The sequence below is a fragment of the Sorex araneus genome, chromosome 3 (genome assembly GCF_027595985.1).
Source record: "Sorex araneus isolate mSorAra2 chromosome 3, mSorAra2.pri, whole genome shotgun sequence".
NCBI classification, from domain to species: Eukaryota; Metazoa; Chordata; class Mammalia; order Eulipotyphla; family Soricidae; genus Sorex; species Sorex araneus.
In genome coordinates, this window is record NC_073304.1 from 236,402,492 (window position 1) to 236,425,849 (window position 23,358).

At 62.1% G+C, this 23,358-nt stretch overlaps 2 protein-coding genes across 3 annotated transcripts in view; both read right to left on the bottom strand.

Moving 5' to 3' along the window:
- Nucleotides 1–104: 104 nt before the first annotated feature.
- On the bottom strand, nt 105–14,456 carry SLC25A19 (solute carrier family 25 member 19). 2 transcript variants are annotated; one of them, XM_055129795.1, is made up of 9 exons: nt 14,322–14,456; nt 13,285–13,340; nt 10,046–10,132; nt 8,363–8,531; nt 8,128–8,283; nt 7,140–7,313; nt 4,078–4,258; nt 3,246–3,376; nt 105–570 (listed from the first exon to the last, which is right to left on the bottom strand). In XM_055129795.1, the coding sequence occupies exons 4-9, from the start codon at nt 8,492–8,494 to the stop codon at nt 388–390; spliced, it is 957 nt and encodes a 318-aa protein (XP_054985770.1). In that variant the 5' UTR covers nt 8,495–8,531; nt 10,046–10,132; nt 13,285–13,340; nt 14,322–14,456; the 3' UTR covers nt 105–387. The 2 variants fall into 2 exon arrangements, with proteins under 2 accessions (XP_054985770.1, XP_004615775.1); XM_004615718.2 differs by lacking the exon at nt 10,046–10,132 and having other exon boundaries at nt 108–570.
- Nucleotides 14,457–20,102: 5,646 nt separating this feature from the next.
- The window catches only part of GRB2 (growth factor receptor bound protein 2), a 44,691-nt gene continuing 41,435 nt past the window's right edge, over nt 20,103–23,358 (bottom strand). The window contains exons 4-6 of the mRNA XM_055133279.1: nt 22,782–22,904; nt 21,566–21,734; nt 20,103–21,347 (exon numbers count right to left, since the gene is read on the bottom strand). Coding sequence (XP_054989254.1) covers nt 21,162–21,347; nt 21,566–21,734; nt 22,782–22,904 — 478 coding nt within the window. The 3' untranslated portion in view covers nt 20,103–21,161. The remainder of the gene's footprint in view (nt 21,348–21,565; nt 21,735–22,781; nt 22,905–23,358) is intronic.

A 23,358-nucleotide genomic window follows, 5' to 3' on the forward strand; every position in this document is an offset into this window, starting at 1 on the left:
GGTGGGCATGGTGCCAGCTGGCCCGGCCAGAATCACCCAGGCTCACGGACACGGGGCGGACACGAAGCGTGTGGCTTCGCGTGCAGCGAAGAGGGAGGAGCACAGTGGAATGTGCTGGCAGCTTTAATGTCTGTCAGGGGAGCGAGGGGCCCCGAGTGTGGCCGCCACACCCCCCGCAGAGAAGACGGGGCCTTGGGGGGCAGCCGAAGCCAAGGCCCCTTCCAGCCCCCTCTGTCCTAGTCCTCCCAGGCCCGAGCTCAGGCCCTCCGGCGGGTGTCCTGTGTCTGCCCGCCCCGGGGGTCTCCTCCTGCAAGGCCGGGCAGAGAGGGCGCAGGTGGCACGGGCCAGAGCGGCCGGGGACGGAGACCTTCGGGCGGGGGCCCTGGGCTATCTGCTGCTCCTGTTCAGGCAGTGGAAGAGGCTGCAGATGAACTCGTACCAGAAGAACACGAAGCCAGTGGACATGGCGGCCTTGAGCAGGCTGGGGGACAGGCCCTTGAAGAAGCCGCGGGGGCCCTCCTCGCGCAGCACCTGGCGGGCGCAGTCCCGGAGGCCCGTGTACCTGCGGACCTGCGGGCGGGGCGGGAGAAAGTGCCAGGGACGGGGAAGGGTCCCTGGGGAAGGGTCCCTGCCGCGCCAGGCTGGGCAGGGCGGGAGCACGAGGACAAGCCCCGTCCCCGCCCGGCTCCGCTGCTGGCAACTCTTCATCTCCCGCGTGTCCTGCGGCTGCCCCACACTCCAGACCCACTCCCCTCCCTCCACTCCGAAGTGCTCGGCAGCTTTGGCCAGGAAGGCGGCCGAGCCGAGAGCACGTGCCTCCCCACGGGGCTGACGCCCTGGGCTCAGCCAGCACCACAGACGCCAACACCCAAAACCTCGGGGCCAGAGTTGTGGGACAGCAAGCAGGTGTTTGTCTTGCAGGTGGCTGGCCTGCGTTCTGTCCCTGGCATCCCAAAGGGATCCCCAAGGGGCTGGAGCGATAGCACAGCGGGGAGGGCGCTTGCCTTGGACGTGGCCGACCTGGGTTCGATTCCCAGCATCCCATATGGTCCCCTGAGCACCACCAGGAGTAATTCCTGAGTGCAGAGCCAGGAGTGACCCCTGAGCATCGCCGGGTGTGACCCAAAAAGCAAAAAAAAAAAAAAAAAAACCCAAAGGGTTCCCCAAGCTCTGCCAGGAGTGATCGCTGGGTGCAGCGCCTGGAGTAAGCCCTGAGCCTCACGGGGTGGGGCCCCAAAACCAAAACCAAACCACGAATGAACAAAAGCTCCAGTTCCAGTAACTCCCCATCATGACAATGACGTCAAGAACCAAGTCCGGCTCCCTCGCCAGCCGGGCGGGGGAACCCCACGGCCTGTATCCCGACTGCAATTCCCTCCTTGCTGACCTCCCCTTTCCACTCCCACAGACGCCCCTGCCCAGGAGAGCCCCTCTTCCTGTCAGCATTCAGACAGGGTCTGGAGTGGCAGCACAGCCGGGAGGGTGTTTGCCTTGCCTGAAGCCGACCCAGGTTCTATCCCATGGCGTCCCGAGCACCGCCAGGTGTAACCCCTGAGCACTTCCTGGTGTGACTCCCCAGAAAAAAAAATCAATAAAGGAATTCAGGGGCTGGAGTGATAGCATAGCGGGTAGGGCGTTTGCCTTGCATGCGGCCGACCCGGGCTCGAATCCCAGCATCCCATATGGTCCCCTGAGCACCGCCAGGAGTAACTCCTGAGTGCAGAGCCAGGAGGAACCCCTGAGCATCTCCGGGTGTGACCCAAAAAGAAAAAAAGAAAAAAAAAAGGAATTCAGACAAATCGGGCAACAGGTTGGGCTGGGAGATCCCTGGCCTTGCAGGCAGCCGCGTTTTGTCCGCGTGCAGGTGTGTTTATTCAGAGCATCCGCAATGCTCGGGGAGGCGGAGTGACCGGTGAGTGTGCCAGGCTGACTGCTCTGGGTTTTCAACCTTGGAAAAAGGATCCCAGCTAGAAGGTCGATTCTCTGGCTGCCCCGGGGCTGCCTGGCTGTCCTGGCCCTGCACTGTCCCTCCTCGCCTGTCCTGGTCTGTGGGGCTGTGGTCCCCATCACTGCAGGACACAGCCCTGGAATGATCCACCGCTACCGCACACAATAAAACCCGATCCAGGGGCCGGGGTGCTAGCACAGCGGGGAGGGCGTTTGCCTTGCACGCAGCTGACCCTGGGTTCGATCCCCAGCATCCCATAGGGTCACCCAAGCACCGCCAGGAGTAATTCCTGAGCCAGGAGGAACCCCTGAGCATCACTGGATGTGACCCAAAAAGGGAAAAAAAAAAAAGACACGATGCAGTGGGGGCCAATGGGAGGGACGGGTATCTCCTGCAGCTAATCAGCCTCACAGAAAGACCTGAGGGGGCCGGAGCCATAGCACAGCGGGGAGGGCGTCTGCCCTGCACAGGGCCAACCCGGGTTCAATCCCTGGCATCCCACAGGGCTTCCTGAGCACCACCGGAATAATTCCTGAGTGCAGAGCCAGGAGTGACCCCTGTGCATCGACGGGTGTGACCCAAAAAGGAAAAAAAAGAAAAAGAATGGCTCTGGCTCCTGGGGAGGGGGGAGCACAGAGCTTTCTAAGACACTGAAAACGGCTGACAGGAAGTTCTGTGCTTCCCTCAGGCCTTCCCGCCGAGAGCCGAGTCTGAGGCATGTCTCTGTGCTCCCAACCGCCCAGGAACTCCCTGTGAAGTGCTCTTTGTCCCAAACTGAGCCTGACTCTTGGTGTTAATGTTTTGGGTTTTTTTTTGCTTTTTTTTTGGGTGACACCCGGCGATGCACAGGGGTTACTCCTGGCTCTGCACTCAGGAATTACTCCTGGCGGTGCTCAGGGGACCATATGGGATGCTGGGAATCGAACCCGGGTCGGCTGCATGCAAGGCAAACGCCCTACCCGCTATGCTATTGCTCCAGCCCCGAGACCCAGCATTTTCAAAAAAAGAAAAAACCCAGAGTAGAGGGGGCCAGAGAAGGAGCACAGCGGGAGGCCCGTTCCGGCAGGCAACCGGCCTGGTTCCATCCCCACGACAGCCTGTGGAGCTGGGAGCACCACCAGGAGTGCGCCCTGAGCACTGCAGGCGTGGCCCAGAGCTCCCTGCCTGGGTGTTTCCACAATACCCACGGCCTGTAGGAGTCGGTGTGTGTGCTGGGGGAGCAGGGGGTCCGGCTGGGGCCAGCGGCAGTGGGGGTGCTGCCAGGCCCTTCCGAGGCCCAGTGAGGGGCGGGGCTCACCTGGCCGAAGTTGGTGCGCGCGTGCTCGAACCCGCGGACCTGCAGGCGCTTCTTGAAGAGGTCCAGGGGGTACGTAAGGGTCTTGCTGATGACTCCAGCTCCGCTGCCACAAATCAAATTCTTTAAGTTCCCTGAGCCCAGGACGCAGAATGAGGAAAATGTGAGAGGAAGCAGAGTCAGTAAGGCCAAGGCCTGAGCCCCACCCTGGGCCCCGCCCCGCTGTCCAGTCCGCAGGCAGGACGGGCTGCTGGGGGGCACAGGCTCGGCCCTGCCCGGTGACCCCTCAGCTCCACGCCAAAGTGATCAGGTATGACTCACGGTCCTGATCCTAAAGCCAGCGTGCCCCTGCCCCCAAATACTGGTGCTCAAAGCGATGGAACTGTGGGAGAGGCCACTGGGCACTGGGCACGGGGGCCACATGGGGTGGAGGTGGGCGAGGCGCGAAGTGGGAGGTGGCCTGGATGAGGGCGGGGCTAGGTGTGAAGGATGGGAGGGAGTGGGGCAAGGAGGGCGGGGCCTGACAAGGGCATCGGTGGGCGGGGCTTTGTGAATGGGGTAGGGCTACAGGGTGGAGGGGCGTGGCTTAGTGGTGGGGCTGTGGTGGGCGGGGTTTGTGAATGGGGTGGGGCTTGGCAAGAGTTTTGTGGGCGGGGCTTTGTGGAGAAGAGGGCAGGGCTTAGCAAGGGAGTTATGGGCGGGACTTGTGGGATGGGGCTTCCTGGCCGGGGAAGGGGCATGCAGGAATGGGGGGCACATTGGACACTGGCACTGGGTGTATCTGTGCCTCAGCTGGGCCTGAGCCAGCGGGCACTTGTCCCATGAAGGCCCTCACCGTTGGAGCTGTCGCGGGGCAGGAGCCACTCGTAGGCCTGCTTCAGGGAGCTGTAGAAGGAGAACTGGAAGCCGGCGTAGGGGAAGATGGCCAGCAGGGTGGGCTGCAGGCCGCGGTAGAAGACCAGGGGCCCTTCGGTCCTGTACATGGTCACCACCGCGTCGAGCAGTGTTCTATAGACCTGGGCAGGCACAGGGGGTGGCGTGGGGGTGCAGCCTGGGCACTCGGCCCAGCACCCCCGTGCCCCTGAGCCAGAGCCCTCAGCCCAGGGAGGACAGAGCAAATGGACTGGGGCCCACGCCCCAGAGGGACTCAGGCAAAAGGCCACAGGGTGCTTCTGGGGCCAGGGGCACAGAAGTCACAGCTGTCCCGAGGCCAAGCAGAGCCCGTGAGGCGTGAGGCAGCGGCAGTGGCCACCAGGATGGCCCAGAAGGCTGCAGTGATGGGGAAGGGGCCACAGCCCGAGGACCACCGGCACAGCGACTCTAGGGGCGCCTTGTTTGTTTGCTTTGGGCCAGACCTGGCGGTGCGCAGGGGTCACTCCTGGTGCTCAGGGGCCACACAGGGTGAGGGAGACAGACCCCGGCCCGGCCAGGGCAAAGCAACGGCCCTCGCTGCTGGACGAAGGCTCAGGCCGCGGGAGCATCTCTCTGGCCGGCCCTCAGGCTGCCCTTCGTCCAGAGCACACAGACGGCCGCAGTCTGGCCTTTCGCCTCCCTCTCAACCCCGCGTCCTCCTTCAGACAGCATCTCCCCACGGCAAAACGGCTTTACTCTGGCCTCCCCGGGCCCATCTTATCACCTGCCTTACCGCTAGACCCCCATCCTGGACCCCGACCTCAACACCTGCCTTAACGCTGGGCCCCACCCTGGACCCCGACCCTAACACCTGCCTGGAAGCCACGGGGCACGAAATATTTCAAGGAAGTCTTCAAATGCTCCACTGGGGGCTGGAAAAGTACCATGGCAGAGGGCCAGAGCGATAGCACAGCGGGGAGGGCGTTTGCCTTGCACGTGGCCGACCCGGGTTCGATTCCCAGCATCCCATACGGTCCCCTGAGCACCGCCAGGGGTGATTCCTGAGTGCATGAGCCAGAAGTAACCACGTGCATCGACCCAAAAAGCAAAAAAATTAAAAAAAAAAAAAAGTACCGGGGCAGAACGCAGAAACCAGAGTGCAGGGAGGCAAACAGAAACCTCTGATGCAATGATAACTAATATTCCCGGCCCGTCAAAGTCTCCACCGCCCCTGTGACCTACTGAAAGCTGAGGAGAGTTCTGTACCGCCATGGTTTTTAAACGGGGGAAGGTGATGGTGCTTGCTTTGCACACTCACCAGGCCAGTCCCCGGCACCCCACAGGGGCCCCAAAGTCATGCCAGGAGCGTTCCCTGAGCACAGAGCCAGGAGGAAGCTCTGAGCACCAGCAAGTATGGCCTCCCCAACCCGAAATAAAACCGAAACAAATTGGAAAAAAGAAAGGGCTGAGCCAGAGGGAGAGTGTGTGCCGAGTGCAGGCCCTGCACGGCGGGGCGGCCGGGCGCCCCCCACGCCAGCATCAGCTCACGAGAACCGCCAGGGGTGGCCCCCAAACACATCTACACATTCGTACGGCCGGAGAGACACTAAGGGTGCAGGAGAGAAGGCGCTTACCTTGCATGCGGCCAGCCTGGGTTCAACGCCGGCACCACAGACTCCGAGCACTGAGCCAGGAGTCAGACCTGAGCACTGCAGGCGGTGGTCCATGCCCATGAAATCTTGCTTAAGAAAGTAAGAGTCCACACGGAGATGACTCTTTCTGGCTCTGGGGCCACACCGAGCAGTGCTCAGGGCTCACTCCCGGTGGGCTCGGGGGACCCTCGGTGGCGCCGGGGGTTGAAGCCGGGTGGGCTGCATGCGAGGCCAGTGCCTTCCCTCCTGCGCTATCTCTCCGGCACCGAGAAAGGATTCTCTCTTGGCTGGCGCATGTGCCCATCCTCACACCTGTGCGGGGAAAGAGATCATGGCGGGCGGCGACCTCGGGGAGCCCCTGGCCCCCCGCTTCCCCCCGTCTGGGCTTCTGAAGCCTCACGCACAGCTCCCGTGTCCTCTAACCCGGTCTCGGGGGAAACCAAAGCCGCTGGGCTCTGCGGGATGAAGCGAGGCGAGCCCCCCTCCCCCTCCCCCCCTGCTCTGCACCTGCACGGCCTGTCCACCCCCTGCCCGGAGCCCCATGCCCGCCCCACGGGCAGCTGAGCAAATCTGCATTCAGAGGGCAGCCTCGAAGAGGCAGGCTGGCTGACAGCCCCGCGGGCGGAGAGAGAGCACTGTGGGGAGGGCGCCCGACCCGGGTTCCATCCCTGGCATCCCCTAGGGTCCCCGGGGCCCCTCCAGGAGTGATCCCTGAGCACAGAGCCAGGAGTCGGCCCCGAGCACCAGCGGCAGGGGTGGCCCAGACACGAGAGAGACAGACTCGGTGGCTCTCGTCCAGGGGCCACACACCTCCCTCCCCCAACGCCCGGGACGCCCGGAGAGCCACTTCGAGCACCCCCCGGGGAGCCGGGCCGGGAGCAGCCCCTGAGCACAGCCAGGTGTGGCCCCAAACCGAAAAGAAATGACCAAACAAAACCTGATCTCAGTCCTATACTCGGTTCCTCCCCAGACAGGGAGTTTCTTTCTCTCCTACTTTTGTTTTGGTCACACCGGACAGTGACCAGGGCTGACTCCGGGCCCTGTGCTCTCCGGGGTCACCCTGGGCAGGCGCAGGGGAGCACCTGGGGTGCTGGGGCCTGAGCCCAGGTCAGCTGCGTGCCGGCGAGTGCCCTGCCCACTGCACTCTCTCTCTGGCCCCCTCCTACTTTTCAATAAGCCTTTCTATTTTGTCGCTGTTTGTCTTAGGGTCACACCTGGCAGGCTCCGAGGGCCACCTGGGGTGCAGGGGGTCAGACCCAGCTGGCCACATGCCAGGCAAGCGCCCTCCCCACTGCACTATCGCTCCGGCCCCTAAACGTTCCTACTTGCTGAAAAAAAACGTCAGACAACAACCACGCGAAGCGCTTCCCGGGTCGGGCGCCCCGCCACTCACCTTGGGCTCGCCCTGGGCTGCGAGGCGGGTGCGCAGGACGTCCACGGGCTGCACGGCGAGGGTGGCCACGCAGGCCGACAGCCCGCCACACAGGAAGTGCACCGAGAACTTGCTGGGATTGAGCTCGCCGCCTCGCTTCTGCACCAGCTCCGTGAGGGTCTCGAAGGACATGAACTGCGAGGGAGTGGCGGCATCACCGGGGGTGAGGGTCCCCCCCCAGGGACGGACCCGAGGCCGCGTGCACCAGACCCACATCTATCAGACGCCGAATGGGCCCAAGGGCCCGAGACTGTAACACGGGTGGCGGGAGGGGGGTGGGCGGAGCGACAGCACAGCGGGGAGGGCGTCTGCACGCAGCTGACCCGGGTTCGATCCCCAGCGTCCCACAGGGTCCCCCCGAGCACGCCGGGAGTGATTCTTGAGTACCAAGCCAGGAGGAACCCCTGAGCATCGCCGGGTGTGACCCAAAATAAGAACACAAAACACCAAAGAAAAAGAAAACACAGGAGGGAAACTCGATACCAAAAAATCCTTCCCAGGGGCCCCCGGGTTAATCCCTGGCACTCCATGTAGTCCCGGCCAGGTGTGGCCCTCAAAGCCACAAAAAAACAAAAACCAAACAAAAAACAATGTTTTGGGCGAGAGCAAGAGTAAGGGGAGGTAAGGGCCTGGCCCAGCGCCCCACACAGACCCCCCCAGCCCCACAAGGTGTGGCCCCCTGAGAGCGGAACCAAGAGTTCCGGGCACCGCTGGGCATGATCCCCGCCCCCCTCTGGCCCCGGCAAGGCAATTCTCCGCAGCAACGCCATGTCCTGAGCTCCTAGCGGGCACCCCTGCCCTCCGGCCCCTGGCGGGGCAGCTGTCCTGCAGCAAGGGCAGCCCCGCGTCCTCATCGCCAGCGGGACAGGAACCGGCTCCCCCAGAGAAGAGAAGTGAGCGGTGGGCTTCCCGCTGCCCACCCGCCCCCCTCGCCCTGCCCCGCGCCTACCTGCACGCCCCCGTAGCCCACGGAGAGCAGCTGGGCCGGGACGTGGCCCTTCCAGAAGGCCCTGGGGCCCTCCTCCCGCAGGATCTGCCTGGCGGCCTGCAGGATGCCGTGGTACTTGGCTCTGGGGTCCCTGGGGGACAGACGCTCCACCTGCAGCTAAAGGGCCGAGCAGGGGCGGTCAGGGAGGCCGGGGCGGGGCCGCCCGAGCCCGGCGCGCCCACGGGGGCAGACACACCTGGAAGCGGATCTTGATGACGTCCATGGGGCTGATGAGCGCCCGAGTGATGAGCCCGGCCATGGAGCCGGCCGCCGCCACCTGCGCGCTGGACACCGTCCTGTCTTCCGCCTCGGGGTCGTAGCCGACCATCCCTGCCTGCGGCTACACGGTGTCCATCGGCTTGGAGCTGGGCGGGAGAAGGCGGCTCAGCCGGGCCAGAGCGGGCCGGCCCCACCCGACACTCCCCTCCCCCGCCCCCCTTTGCTGGCAGCACTGAGGATCGAACCCAGGTCTCAGGTAGGCAAGGCACCTAAGTCCCGTGTGTGTGTGCGTGTGTGTCTGTGCGCGCGTGTGTGTTTGGGGGGCTTCAGGCAATGGTGCTCAGGGCCAAGTCCTGGCTCTGTGCTCAGGATTCGAACCCAGGCAGCAGCGGCCTACAAGGACACACGCAGGGCACGGCCTCCCCAAGCCCCCCATGTCCCTCCTTCTGCCCTGCTCTTTCACGCACCCCGACCCACGGCCTGGACCTCCGTCTCACACATCCTTTTCCGGTCCCCTCTGCCCCCCGTCCCTGAGAACATGGTGCTGGTGCCGCCTGCCCCCCTGAGCTTGTGGGGGCCAGGACAGGACCCCAAGACCACAGCTGCTTTTTTTTTTTTTGCTTTTTGGGTCACACATGGCAATGATCAGGGGTTACTCCTGGCTCTGCACTCAGTGCTCGGGGACACTATGAGATGCCGGGGATCGAACCCGGGTCGGCTGCATGCAAGGCAAATGCCCTCCCCGCTGTGTTGTCGCTCCGGCCCTGACCACAGCCCTTTTAAATAAATTTTTTCCAGGGCTGGAGCAACAGTACATTGCCTGGCACACAACCCACCCGGGTTCAATCCCCAGCATCCCATAGGGCCCCCGCCCCCTCGAGCACCATCAGGAGTGATTCCTGAGTGCAGAGCCAGGAGGAACCCCTGAGCATTGCCGGGTGTGACACAAAAAGAAAAAAAAAAGGGGGGGCTGGAGCAATAGCACAGCGGGTAGGGCGTTTGCCTTGCACGCGGCCGACCTGGGTTCGATTCCCAGCATCCCATAGAGTCCCCTGAGCACTGCCAGGGGTGATTCCTGAGTGCAGAGCCAGGAGTGACCCCTGTGCATCGCCAGGTGTGATCCAAAAAAAGCAAAAAAAAAAAAAAACAAACCCGTTTTCCCCCAATTTTATTTTATTGTTATAAAGTTGTTCACAATAGTGAATTACATTCGATATTCCAACACCAGTCCCACCACCAAGACTGCGGCCTTCCAGGACCCCCGAGAGGGTGGGAGTGGGGACCCCTGGGAGAGGCAGGCCTGTCTGCCGCGGGTGGGGGGTGCAGGGGGCGTCTACGCCCTGAAACGCTGCTCCCAGGCCCCCGACCCACTGACCTCTTCACACCCTCACCCTGTGCCTGCTCTTCCTCCCTCCCCCGGCTCCTCCCACCTGAGGGCCTCACCCCTGCTCTTCCTGTTTCCTGGGTCACAGGGAGCCCCCTGCCCCCTTGTCCCCAGAGCCTGGAGAGCCCAGTCCCCGGCAGTGGCCCCACACCCAGCGACCCCTCCCCAGCAACGCCAGGGCGACCAGGCACAGGCGGCCGTGACACGGGTCACGCAAAAGCACAGCACACGGCCTGGGGGCTCAGCCCTCCCTGACTTCTTTTTTCCATTTCTTACTTTGCCTTTTTGGGTCACACCAGGCTGCTCGGGGCTTTACCCTGGCTCTGCACCCCGGGCTCCTTGAGATGAGAGCACGACAGTCACCTTGTGGAAAGAGAGATTAATAAATCAATTACCACCTTTGGGGCTTGCAGGTGACTGACCCGGGCTCGACCCCCAGCATCCCATATGGTCCCCCAAGCATTGCCCGGAGAGATTCCTGGGTACAGAGCCAGGAGTAACCCCTGAGCACTGCTGGGTGTGACCCAAAAAGCAAAGAAAAAAAAAAAAACCCAAAAACGCCCTAAGGACCAGAGAGAGAACATAGCAGGCAGGGCCCTTGCTTTGCACACAGGTGACCGCGGTTTGAATCCCTGAACCCCATGCTGTCCTCTGAGCCCTGCCAGGAGTGCTCCCTGAGCACTGCTGGGTGTGGCCCCCAAACAAAAACAAAAAGAAAAAAAATATCATCTTTTGAGTTGTCTTCCTGGCAGCACGAGGAGTGACCCCTGAGTGCAGAGCCACGTGGGCCCTGGGACCACCAGGTGTGACCCTCCCAAGACAAAAGCAAACAGCAACAAAACATCAGCTTCATATTTCCACTTCACATAGGTTCTTCTAGCATCTCTCCTCAGGTTTGGCTTATAAGACGCAAAGTGTCAGGCTGGGGACGTGACTCGGTGGGAAAGCACGTGTCCAGCGTGTTTGAGACTCCGGGCTTGATCCACAGCACAGAATATGCAGAAAGGAAAATGCAGGGGCTGGAGAGATAGCACGGGGGGGGGGGGTTGGCGCGGGCCTTTCTCTTGGGCGACCCTGGCTCGATCCCCAGCATCACACAGGGTCCCCAGCCCTAAGCAACGCCACGTGTGACCTAACAAAAGCGAATTTAAAAACAGGCTTCAGACACGAGCGGCCCTCTGTTCCTGAACACCCACGATACCGGAAGCCCCCTAACTACTCTCGGCACCCAGCGGCCTCTTGCAGAAATGCCTCTAGACTGTGAACTAAGCTACGGCCCCCCCGTGCCGCCCTGGGAGGGGAAAGATTTTTCTTACTTTTTTTTTTTTGCTTTTTGGGTCACACCTGGCGATGCACAGGGGTTACTCCTGGCTCTGCACTCAGGAATTACTACTGGCGCTGCTCAGGGGACCATATGGGATGCTGGGAATTGAACCCAGGTTGGCCGCGTGCAAGGCAAATGTCCTACCCGCTGTGCTATCGCTCCAGCTCTCTCGGCCTTTTCTGTCCCCAGAGGCGTGGCGACCACCACCTTATAAGGCCCACTAAACAGAGGTACGAGCTTGCAGTGATGCAACTTCTGGCAGAAATTCCTCTCGACTTAATTACTAAAATACCAGAAATCCAAAACCGCCCCGTGACCTCATAGGCTCTTCATTCTCAGCAATGGAAAACAAATGATCAAATGATGCCTTTTGGGCAGGTCTGATTGTTGGGGAGAAATTTCAAGTAATAATAGTGAGTTTTCTGTTGAAATATTGAATGTAATCTAAGTAAAGAGAGATTAAAGTGAAAATCACCAGCCACACAGGTGGGGGTGGGGGTGGGACGGGAGTACACTGGGGTTCTTGGTGGTGGAACATGGACACTGGTGAAGGGATGGGTGTTTGATCATTGTATGACTGAGACTTAAGCCTGAAAGCTTTGTAACTTTTCACATGGTGATTCAATAAAAAATAAAAAAATAAAAATAAAAATAAAAAAATAAAAACAGGCTTCAAAAGCAAAAAAAAAAAAAAGCTAGGGGCTAGAGTGATAGTACAGCAGGTAGTGCGTTTTCTTTGCACCCAGCTGACCCGGGTTTGATTCCCAGCATTCATAGGGTCCCCCGAGCACCGCCAGGAGTGATTCCTGAGTGCAGAGCCAGGAGTCAGCCCTGAGCATCATTGCCGGTGTGATCCAAAAAGAAAAAAAAAAAATCCAGGCTTATTCCAGGCAAGGGATATGGCTCCAAGGGCTGGAGCACTCCGCATTGCCGGCTCAGGACCTGTGAAGGTGTTTAAACTTGGGACATCAGGGCTGGAGCAATAGCATAGCAGGGAGGGTGTTTGCCTTACATGCAGCTGACCAGGGTTCGACTCCCGGCATCTCATATGGTCCCCTGAGCATCGCCAGGAGTGATTCCTGAATGAACGCAGAGCCAGGAGTGAGAGAAGTGAGAGTGGCTCAGCCAGAGCCCTGAGCATCGCTGGGTGTGATCCCCAAAAGTTAAAAAAAAAAAAAAACTCAAAAAACAAACAAAATGAAACAACCTGGGGCTCCTGACCCACAACTGGCCACAGGCGCCTCCCGGAGCCTGCTTCATCACATTGCCCCCTGCAGGCGGGAGGAGGTACAGCTGCAAATGGTCCTGTAAAGGCAAGTTCCCACCTGAGTTCCATTCCGCCTCGCTGTACCTGAGCAGGCTGATTGAGCCTAGTCCCCTTTTCTTTCTTTCTTCTTTTGGGGTGATGCTGGGGGCTCTCAAGAATTGCTCAGGAGACTTGGGGGCCCCCAACGGTGACTCTCTTGGTCAACTGCGCCAGGATTGCAATGCGAGGGTCCCCTACAGTGCTGGGGACACCTGGTTCACCCCAACCATGCTGGGGGCCTCCGGGGCCATGCCCTGCTCAGAGGACGGCGTGAGGGGAAACCATCTTCCCGGCTCGGGCTCTGTTTTCTAGAAAACGGGAATGAGGTCTGCCCTGCCTGGTCCAGCCGGCTGCTCACGGGAGAAGCCACTTGTAGTAAGTTTTCCAAAAAAGAGAGAAGCCGGGGTCAGAGAGATAGCACAGTGGATAAGGCTCTGGCCCTGCAGGCAGCTGAACCGGTTTGATGCCAGCACCACAGAGACTCCCTGGAGCCCTGCCAGAAGCGACATCTGAGCACCGAGCAAGGAGTAAGCCCTGAAGCATTACAAACCCCAGCCCAAACCCCACCTGACCGTCCCAGAAGAAAAAGGGAGACGGGGGCCAGAGTCAGCCCTGGCTCTGTGTGCTCTGCATGCGGGCGGCTCGGAGTTCAACCCCTGACGGTACATGCACGGTCCCCTCGGCACTGCCAGCAGGGGCGCTGAGCACTGCAGGGGTGGCCCCCCTCTCACACACAAAAGAACATTATGGGACCCGGACGGGGGTTCGAGAAAGCTGGAAGGGTTGGGGCCACTGCTGGGGGTGAGCCCTAAGCACCCCCAGATGTGTCTGCACAGTCATTCCGCAGGCGAAAGGCTGGGCAAATACAATTCACACTGGCCTTACTTTTCTTGCTTGTTCCAAATGTCGTTCTGGTACCAACAAGACTTGGAGAAGTTTATCTAAAGAGGAAAGAAGACTGATCAGAGGCATGGCAGAGGAATAGGCACAGCTTTGGTTATAGGCACGGCTGTGGTGATAGGCATGGCATTGATCATAGGCATGGCATTGATCATAGGCATGGCACTGATCACAGGCACGGCTTTGGTGATAGGCATGGCACTGATCATAGACATGGCATTGATCACAGGCACGGCATTGGCTATAGGCACGGCATTGGTCATAGGCATGGCATTGATCATAGACATGGCACTGATCATAGGCACGGCGTTGGTTATAGGCATGGCATTGGTTATAGGCATGGCATTGATCATTGGCATGGCACTGATCATAGGCACGGCGTTGGTTATAGGCACGGCACTGATCATAGGCACGGCGTTGGTTATAGGGATGGCATTGATCATAGACATGGCACTGATCATAGGCACGGCGTTGGTTATAGGCATGGCATTGGTTATAGGCATGGCATTGATCATTGGCATGGCACTGATCATAGGCACGGCGTTGGTTATAGGCACGGCTTTGGTTATAGGCACGGCACTGATCATAGGCACCGCACTGGTGGCAGGCACGGCACTGGTCACAGACATGTCACTGATCCCAGACAGGGCACTGGCTACAGGCAGGGCGTGGGCGCTGTCGGGCAGCTGGCGCCGGCGGGGGTGTGAAGCTGCCTCGCTCCTCTAACTCAGTCCGCGTGTGTGCGGAGGCCCCCGAGTTCGGGCGCGCAGGGGGCGTGGGCAGGAGTGCTGGGTGGCGGGGGCTCGGCAGGCGGCCCCGCGCGTGGACGCGGGTGCAGCACCCCGAGCCGGGTGCGGTGTGGCGAGGCGGCGGCGGGCGCCCGCCGGGCGGGCTCTGCCCCCCGCGGCCCCGCGGGCGCTGCCCGGGGAGGCGAGACACGTGTGCGCGGTGGCCGCCCCGCGCGACGCCCCGGAGAGAGGACCCGAGCACCCCGCCGGGAGGGCGGAGTAGAGGTCACTCACCCGGCTGCAGGCGCGCCTCCACTCGCGGCTCCTAACGTTCTTCTCTCCCTCCCTCCAGGCACGACCCAACAGCAAGACCCAACTGCGTCGGGCCGTAACTGACGGACTCCCGAGCCAATCGCGCCGCGGCTTCCGACAGGCGCCGGGTCACTGGTCGCGCCCTCGACACTCGGCAAACGCCTCTCCGAAGGGGCCTCTGGGTAATGTAGTCCTGGCGATCACGCTGCCGCCTGCCGGGCGCGGGGCCTTCTGGGAGATGTAGTCCGGCCACGCGCACCGGCACTACCCGGAAGAAGGCGGGTCCTAACCAGGCTGCGCGCCTCTGAGTGGCTCAGCTGAGCCCGTGGGCGGGGCAAAATTGAGGCGCGCCGAACTTGACCCCAAAACCCCTGAGCAGCGGACACCGACCCTCTGAACTTGAAGCAGGTCTTGCCAAAGTCTGTAGGACGTTCACGGGAAAATAGAGAGGCTGTTAGGCTTTGGTTTGGTTTGTGGGCCACACCTGGTGGTGCTCAGGGCTTACTCCTGGGCTTACTCCTGGCTCTGTGCTCAGTGATCACACCTGGTGGGGTTCCGGGGAACCTAAGGGTCCCAGGGATCGACCAGGGTGGGCCACAGGCCAGGCAAGCTCCTTACCCACTGTACTCTCTCCAGCCCCATAGCAAGTTGATTTCTTTCTTTTTTTTTTTTTTTTTGGTTTTTGGGTCACACCCGGCGATGCACAGGGGTCACTCCTGGCTCATGCACTCAGGAATTACTCCTGGCAGTGCTCGGGGGACCATATGGGATGCTGGAAATCGAACCCGGGTCGGCCGCGTGCAAGGCAAACGCCCTACCCGCTGTGCTATTGTTCCAGCCCCTCAAGTTGATTTCTTAATATCAAGCATCAAATTGACATTTCCCTATCTGATCTATAAATGCTAATTTAAGGAGCATCGGGGGCATTGGGCCTGAGCTATCCTTCGGAGGATAGGGCGCCTGCCTTGCACATGGCCAACCCGGGTTCGATCCCTGGCAAACACCCAACAGGGTCCCCAAGTTCCTCCAACAGTGATCTGAGAACAGAGCCAGGAGTAAGTCCTCAGCACCGCCTGGTGTGGCCCCAAACCAAAGCAAGCCACGGCTGCCCAGTTCCAAGTCAGGCCCTTACCCAGCGCGCGGGAACTGCCTTGACAAGGACTCAGTCTGGCGCTGCCAGTGTAGCCCTGAGCACCACTAGGGGTGCCCCTGAAACCCAAAGGAAAAAAGGCTGAACTGAATTTAGACTGAACATCCCAATGGTTTGTTTTTGGGGTCACCTCGTGCTGCTTGGGGCTACTCCGTTCCATCGCTCCCGGGGTGCCGAGGGCACCGTCCCCCCCAGTGGGCTGGGATCTGACCCTCGGGCACATCAGTTACATCTTTAGCCCCCTGAGCTCTCTCCTGGCCGTCATGTCTTCATTTAGGCTTGTTTTGTTTTCATCTGGGGGCCAGACCCAGCAGTGCTCGGTGGCTCCTGGCTCTGTGCTCAGGGGCCCTGGATGGTGCTGAGGAAGGAACCAGGCTCAGCTGCGTACAAGGCCCCGGCCTCCATTCCTCTGTTCTCTCAGGCCCGTGCTCCTTTTTTGAAAAATGAATTCTATTTATGACTAATGTTTGGAGGGGTGGTGGCCCTGCTTGCGGGGGGCTAGTGCAGGGGTGACGGGCAACCCATGCTTGCCAGCCGGCCTCCCAGAGGCAGTGGGACCCAAGGGCCCTGACGACAGAGGGAGGCGGGGACGGGCACGGGGCGGGGGGTTGGGGGGCGGTAATGCTGCTGGCGTGGACAGTTCAGATCTGCTCCGTTCACGAGCACAGTTTATTTTATTTTTGTATATTTTTTTACTTAGAAAAATGTTTGGGCCACACCCAGCGATGCTATTATTCCTGGCTCTCTGCTTAGGGTGGGATTCCTCCTGGTGATGTTTGGGGGGCCAGATGGATGCTGGGGATTGAACCCAGGTCGGCCGCTTCGTGGCAAACGCCCGACGTGCTGTACTAAGTGCAGCTGCCCACACTTGCTGTCTGGCCACTCAGCTGGAATGTGGGCCCCTGAGTATCTCTCCACAGGGGGTCCCCCACACACCTGCCTCCACCTGGGCTTGCTTGATCAGGGCGGGGCTGGGGGAGGCGCTTCAGCTGCACACGTGAACGCGACTTAATGTAAGTCACAGCACTGGCGTCCCTGAGGCCCCGGGGTTCTGCAAAAAGCCACTTCTGACCCCTAGGGAGGTCCAGGCCACAGGCCACTGACACCAGAGCCCCAGGCTTCAGGGACAGGACAAGGCAGAACGGGGGGCCCGCGGGAGGGAAGGGCGAGAGCCCCAGCGGGGGCGGCTGAGGAGGCGGGGGAAGTCCAGAGGGCTTTTTTGTGGGTCTGCGGCGATGTGCAGACGAGGCACCCGAAGGACTCACTTCCCCAAGCTGCCGGGAACTGCTGGCCGCCTTCCGGCCTCACATGACAGGGCTCACTGCTCTGGTGCCACCGAGAACGGGCAGCTCGGCCCCTCCCCCTTCCGTCCCTCTCGTCGGGCCCCTCGCTGTGCCCACGCGGGCCGGGGCAGAGTCTGGTGGGTGGACACTCACACACGCTTGACCTGGTTTGGTCCCACAAGCCCGCAGGAACCATCCCTCCCTGCACTCAGAGCCAGGAGTGTGCCCTAAGCCCCGAGAACAAAAACCAAAAAACAAAAATGTAGCCCTAAAGGTCTAAAGCAAAAACAAAAAGCAAAACCCTAAAATTTAGTCCTAAAACCCTAAAACTGGGGCTGGAGCGATAGCACCAGGGAGGGTGTTTGCCTTGCACGTGGCCGACCCGGGTTCGATTCCCAGCATCCCATAGGGTCCCCCAGCACTGCCAGGAGTGGTTCCTGAGTGCAGAGCCGGGAGTAACACCTGAGCATCACACTGGGTGTGACCCAAGAAAGCAAAAAAAAAAAAAAAACCAAACCTAAAACCAAGAAACAAAAAACAACAAAAGAAATATTTCTTGGTGTTATCTCTAAGAGCTAGTAACCGAAGAATTCACTTACAGGGCGTAAGGCAGCTGCTTCCCCCCGTGGCTGGTCTCGGTCCAACCCGGGCACTGCTGTGCGTGGCCCCCCCAAGCAGTGGCCTGCCGGGATGGTCCCTCACCCGGCCCCAAGAGGCACCATGCACCAGCACGTGGCCCAAACTATTTTTTAACCCTTTTTGGGTCACACCCGGCGATGCTCAGGGGTTCCTCCTGGCTCTGCACTCAGGAATCACTCCTGGCAGTGCTCGGGGGACCATATGGGATGCTGGGGATCGAACCCGGGTTGGCCACCTGGAAGGCAAATGCCCTCCCCGCTGTGCTATCACTCCGGTCCCCCCCTTATATCTTCTTTCTCTCCTCTTTCCTTCCTTTCTCTTCTATATAGTTCTCCTACACTCTTTTCTCTTTCTTTTCCTTTCTCCTTGGGGGTCGGGATCACCGGCTCTGGGCGTGGGGATCTCTCCTGTCACACCAGATGCTGCCAGAAATCAAACCCAGGCAAGAGAAATGCCTGAACATTCTTTCCCTTTCTGTCCCTGGGCCCTTACTTTTTTTTTTTTTCCTTTTTTAGGTCACACACAGTGATGCACAGGGGTTACTCCTGGCTTTGCACTCAGGAATTGCTCCTGGCAGTGCTTGGGGGACCATATGGGATGCTGGGGATCGAACCTGGGTCGGCCGCATGCAAGGCAAACGCCCTCCCCGCTGTGCTATCGCTCCGGCCCCGGCCCCTTACTTCTTTAAAGCCCAGGTGAGCGGAAGATTCTGCTCCTGCCCAGCGTTTCTGGGTGTCCTCACGGCTGCCAGTGTCTTAGGTGCTCAGGCTACCAGGGAGGGGGCCCAGAGTTTCTCCCCTCCTCGCCTCCGGCCCGAAGGCTCCCCACGTGGCCGGGTCCCGGGTCCCCGCGCCCCTGGCCGCCGTGCTGGGGCTTCCCAGGCTTGAGCAATGACAGAGGGGCTATAAATACCCGAGGGGGGTCTGGGCCTCAGACACTTCCATTTTGGCTCTTTCGGTCCCCAGGGCTGTGATTTTGAGAGGAAAGATAGTTCTGGTGAAAGTTTCTGGAGGAAGTCGGGCCCGGGTGCAGGCGTCCAAGATAGAGGCGCTTCGAGCCACTTCCGTGCCCTCCTTTCAGATTCACTCAGCGGCGACCCCACTGCCGCCCCCCACCTCGGGGAACGAGACCGACCGTCAGGCCGGAGAGCCGGTACGTGCTCAGGAGGGCCAGAGGCTGCGGGCAGGGCTGGTGTCAGCCCGGAGGAGGGGTCGCAGTTCGCAGGGGGAAGGCCAGCACCCAGCTCTCCGGAGTTCACGCTCCCCCACCAGCCAGCAGCTGCCCTCAGTTCTTTTCCTTTTTCTTGGGTGGAGGTGGTGGGCGGGGGTTTGGGCCACACCCGGTGGTGCTCGGGGCTGACTCCTGGCTGTGCTCAGGCATCATCCCTAGCTCTGTGCTCAGGGCTGACTCCTGGCTCTGTGCTCAGGGCTGACTCCTGGCTCTGTGCTCAGGGCTGACTCCTAGCTCTGAGCTCAGGGATCACTCATGGCTCTGTGCTCAGGGCTGACTCCTGGCTCTGTGCTCAGGGATCACCCCTGGCTCTGTGCTCAGGGCTGACTCCTGGCCCTGTGCTCAGGGCTCACTGCTGACAGGCCTGCAGAACCATCTAGGATCTCGGGGACCGAACCTGGGCTGACCACATGGCAAGGCCAATGCTCACCCAACTGTGCTATTGCTCTGGCCCCTTGGTCTGCCAGGAGTGATCCCTGAGCACAGTGCCAGGAGCAAGCCCTGAGCACTGCCAGGTGTGCCCCCCAAACACGGAAACCCACAGGGCTCACTCCCCAGGGCTCCCACTTCCGGCTCCTTCTGGGGGCTCGCAGGTCACTGGCCTGGGCTCTGCACGCCGGTTCCTCTTCGGCCCGGGACCCATGGCGGCCTGTCCTGTGTCTGCCCATGAAGCCCCCTGGCCCCCTCCAGCTTCCCGGCCCCCTCTGTCCCTGCAGCGCCCCCTCCCCTGCTGTGCCCCCAAGGTCCCGAGGCCGGGGGGCTGACGGCTCCTGGGCTGTCCCAGGTGCCCGCACGGGAGGGGCCTCAGAGCTCATTCCCGAGGGGGGACGCAAGCGCCCCAACAGTCCTCCCGGGAGGGGCCCCGCACACCAGCCTGGCTGGGCCCACACGGCCCCGACTCTTTCCCCTCAGGAGGCAGCTCAGGGCTGCTGGTCTGAGCAGAGGACAGGCCCCAGGACGAGGAACCCGAGGGGCTGAGACCCTCCGACTAGGCTCAGGAGGCCCCCGAATGAGCGGGACCCGCGCCCGATGGCTCCAGGACACCCACAATCCCACCCTCTGGCCCCTCCTTGGGGCTCTCTGCTCAGGGCCCCTAAGGAAGCAGCTCCCCGCAGGGTGCCACACCCCGTGACCCCTCAGACCTGCCTGCAGCAGCAGGGGACCCCGCGTACCCCGGAGGGGAACTGAGACCCCTGCAGAGGCTGCGGGACTCGCCTGGAGTCAGGGAGCATTTCCCGAGGCTCACGGCCACTCACGGCGGGACGGGCCAGGCCGGGCTCCAGGGGGCGACCTCAGAGCTGGGGCATGAGGGGCGCCCCCCGCTCCGCGTCTGCATACGCTGCCCCCTGGGGCCCCAACCACACCGTCCCATCCCCCTGAGACCTCCCAGCCCAGCTCCGGCATGACAGCCGCCACGGGCTGGGCCTGGAGGCGGCGCGGGGAACAGAGGCGGAGGCGGAGTGTGAATCCATCGTGTTTATTGTCACAGTTAATCACTACCTACCAATGCCGTCCGCGGTTAAAGGATTAAGTACATAGGTCTTTTTTTTTATTTAAACACTGATTTTTAAAAAATATATACACACAAAACTGAGTTCAGCAAGGCTTCATGATATACACCGGGTCCGGACCGCTGCCCGCCCGGCCCAGCGCCAGTGCCGGAGTCGGGGGCAGCGCCGGGCGGGCGGGAGGCACCTGCGGGCGGAGGCGCTGAGGGCCCGTCCCCAGGCGCCCGAGTCGCCGGGAGCCAGGAGGAGGACGGAGAGGCTCGGAGGGGGGCAGCTGATGCGGTGGGCGCGGCCTCCGGCGACCCCTTTTCCCGGGGGAAGGGGGCGGCGAGGGCCCGGACAGAAAAACAAGGCGGAGCCTCAGCCCGTGCGGGCGGGAAGCAGCTGGGCTCACCCAGGGTCTGCCTGGGGGTGGCGGGCGGGGAGGGGCGCAGACCGGGCCTGAGACCCCCCCCACCCCCGAGCCCCGTCTTCTGGGCCAGCCAGAGCCGCATTCCCCCCGGCACGTCCACGAGTGGCCAGTGGAGCTCGCGGGCGTGGGCTCGGCCCCGCTGCCCGGGGAGAGTTTCCTGGGGCAGGGCCCGGGCCGGCTCCAGACGGGCAGCCTCGCCCCGTCCTCTCCTGTGGGGGTGTCCGGGCGGGCCCGCCCCAGACAGTGGCAGAGAGAAAATACCAGCCCGCTTGGTTTCTTTCGCTTTATTGTTGGCATCGGCTAGGACTAAATGCGGCAGCAACGTCATGCACGAGGGACAGAGGAGAAAGGGAGAGACGGGGAGGGAGCAGCGGTGAAAATCTGTCATAAAAACTCTTCTCTTAATTTATAGGTAAGTTTTGGCATTTTATATCCAACGGCCCCGCCCACCCCACCCACCCCAAGTTCCAACCAAAGTGAGAGGGTCCCTGGCGCCCCCGCTGGCCTCCCTCCAGCTGCCGGGAGCCGCCGCCCAGGGGGCGAATTCATGTGTACGAGTCGGAAGCGTCTCACGTTCCTTCCATGCCCTCCTCTGGGTTCCTAGACGTTCCTGCTCACGGGGGTGACATAGTTGCGGGGGAACATGCCCGTCTGCCCGTGGCAGGCCCCCTTCCACCAGTTGGGGTCCGAGTTATCCATGACGTGGATAAAGTCTCCGCGGCGGAAGCCCAGCTCGCCGTCCTCCTGGGGGTCGAAGTCGAAGAGCGCCTGCACGTACGTGGGTTGCTGCGGAGAGGCGGGGATGGCTGCACTCGGCCAGTCGGGCCAACGCAGGCACACACACGCACATACACACGCACACGGACAAGCACACACACGCACATATGTATGCACACACACGCCCACGGGCGGGCGGAGACAGCTCTGCCTGGATCCTGCCACTCTCTGCCAAACGCGGGCGCGAGCCCAGGGTCCCAGCGGCCCCCAGGGACCGCCGAGCTCACCTGTGGCACCTGCTCGATGTCCCGGAGGAAGATCTGCTGGTTCCGGGACACGGAGGTGGACCTGTGGTAGTCCACCAGCTCGTTGAGGGAGTTGAACTTCACCACCCACAGGAAGTACTTGCCGGCCCCGTCCCGGAGGACCTTGAAGTGCTGCACGTCGTTGCCGAACCTGGGGCGGCAGGGAGCACGGGCCGGTGGGTGTGGGGGGACCCCTGCAGGCGCCCCCCACTGGGTTTGGAGGGAGGACACGGGAGACTGCCCCCCCCTGCCCCGGGGCCTCGGGCTGCTCCACGGGAAAACGCCCAAAAAGGTGGGGTTGGGGCCGAAGCCACACACAGGGGGAGGCACCTGCCCCGCATGCGGCCAACCGGGTTCAGGTCCTGGAGCACAGCCAGGATGTGCCCCTCCCCCAGCAGTCACAGGGGACAATGAAACCCTGCAGGGCATCCCGGGGATCGTCCACTCCTGACCCACGCCCACCCGACACCGGTGGGGCGGGACACGGCTACACCAGGAGCCCTCAGCAGGTGGCAGCACTGAGTTTCCCGGCGTACGGGCCGCCAGGACGTGAGCCGAGGCCCCTGGCACCCTGGACAACGTGTGACCAGGCACTAGACCGGGCCTGTGACTGGGACTAGGGGCCTGTGCTGTTGAGGCAGGAACGGCAGCAGCTGCCGTGAGCGGAGGGGGAAGGGACGGGTGACGGCCAAGGCCCTGGGCTCCACTTGTGTCTCTGCACGCACTGATGCTCGGCTCCGCGCAGCGCGAGGCACCCAGGGCAGGGACGCGTGGGGACGCGGGGCACAGCCCTCACCCCCGCCTGGGCCCTACTCGCAGTCACTGAATCACAAAGTCCGGCACCGAGCCAGGACTGGCACTGGGAAACACGGCAAGGAGCACCGGACACAGCCCACAGTCGCAGGAGAGAACACGGGCGAGGGGACATGCAGGCCGGGCCCCGGGCCCCCCGGAGTAGCCCGAGCACCACCCTGTGTGCTCCACACCCCGCACGGAGTAACGGAGTGAACAGGCCGCCGGTGCCGAAAGTGGCCCGAGCCGTCACGCCTGGAGACGCTGATCCCCGGCCGTGCGAGAGGGAGCAGCCGCGAGAAACGGCCGCCCAGACTCCGAGTCCTCCTCTCCGGGGGCTCGCGTGTCCCTTCTCCGGGACTCCCCGCCACCCGGCGCAGACCCCAGCCCGAGCAGCCGGACTCACTTGACGGAGAGGGAGAAGTCCCCGGGGGCGCTCTCGCTCTCCCGGATGAGGAAGGCCCCGTCGTGCCGCTGTTTGCTGAGCATTTCTTCCGCCTTGGCTCTGGGGATTTTGCCGAAGAACCACCTGCGGAGGGAAGGCCCGTCCGTGAGCACCACAGAAAGGGGCGTCCCGTGCCGGCTGCGGGCAGCCACGGTGGCCGAGGCCACCGACTGGGCTCCCCAGTGCAGCACCGTCCAGGCCCCGGAAGGTTCCAGCGTGGCCTCCAGAGGAATCCAGGCCCCTTGCGGCCTTCGGGCCTGTCACTGTGACCAGCAACAGGGGACGGGAGGACACCGGGGCGCCAGGAAGGTGACGCGGGGGGGGGCGGGTCTGCTCAGAGCCAGGCGGCAGGCGGGCACACGGGCTCCTCTGCCCGGCACCCGTGGGGACTCCGGCAACCACGTCATCTGCCACCGTCTGACTGTCCCACTTTCCTCTCCGAGCAGTGGCCGCGGCCTGGGCGTGGGGGGACTGAACCCAGGCTGGCTGCCTGCAGGGCAAACGCCTTCCCCGCAGCCCTGCGACCCTCTCCCTGGGG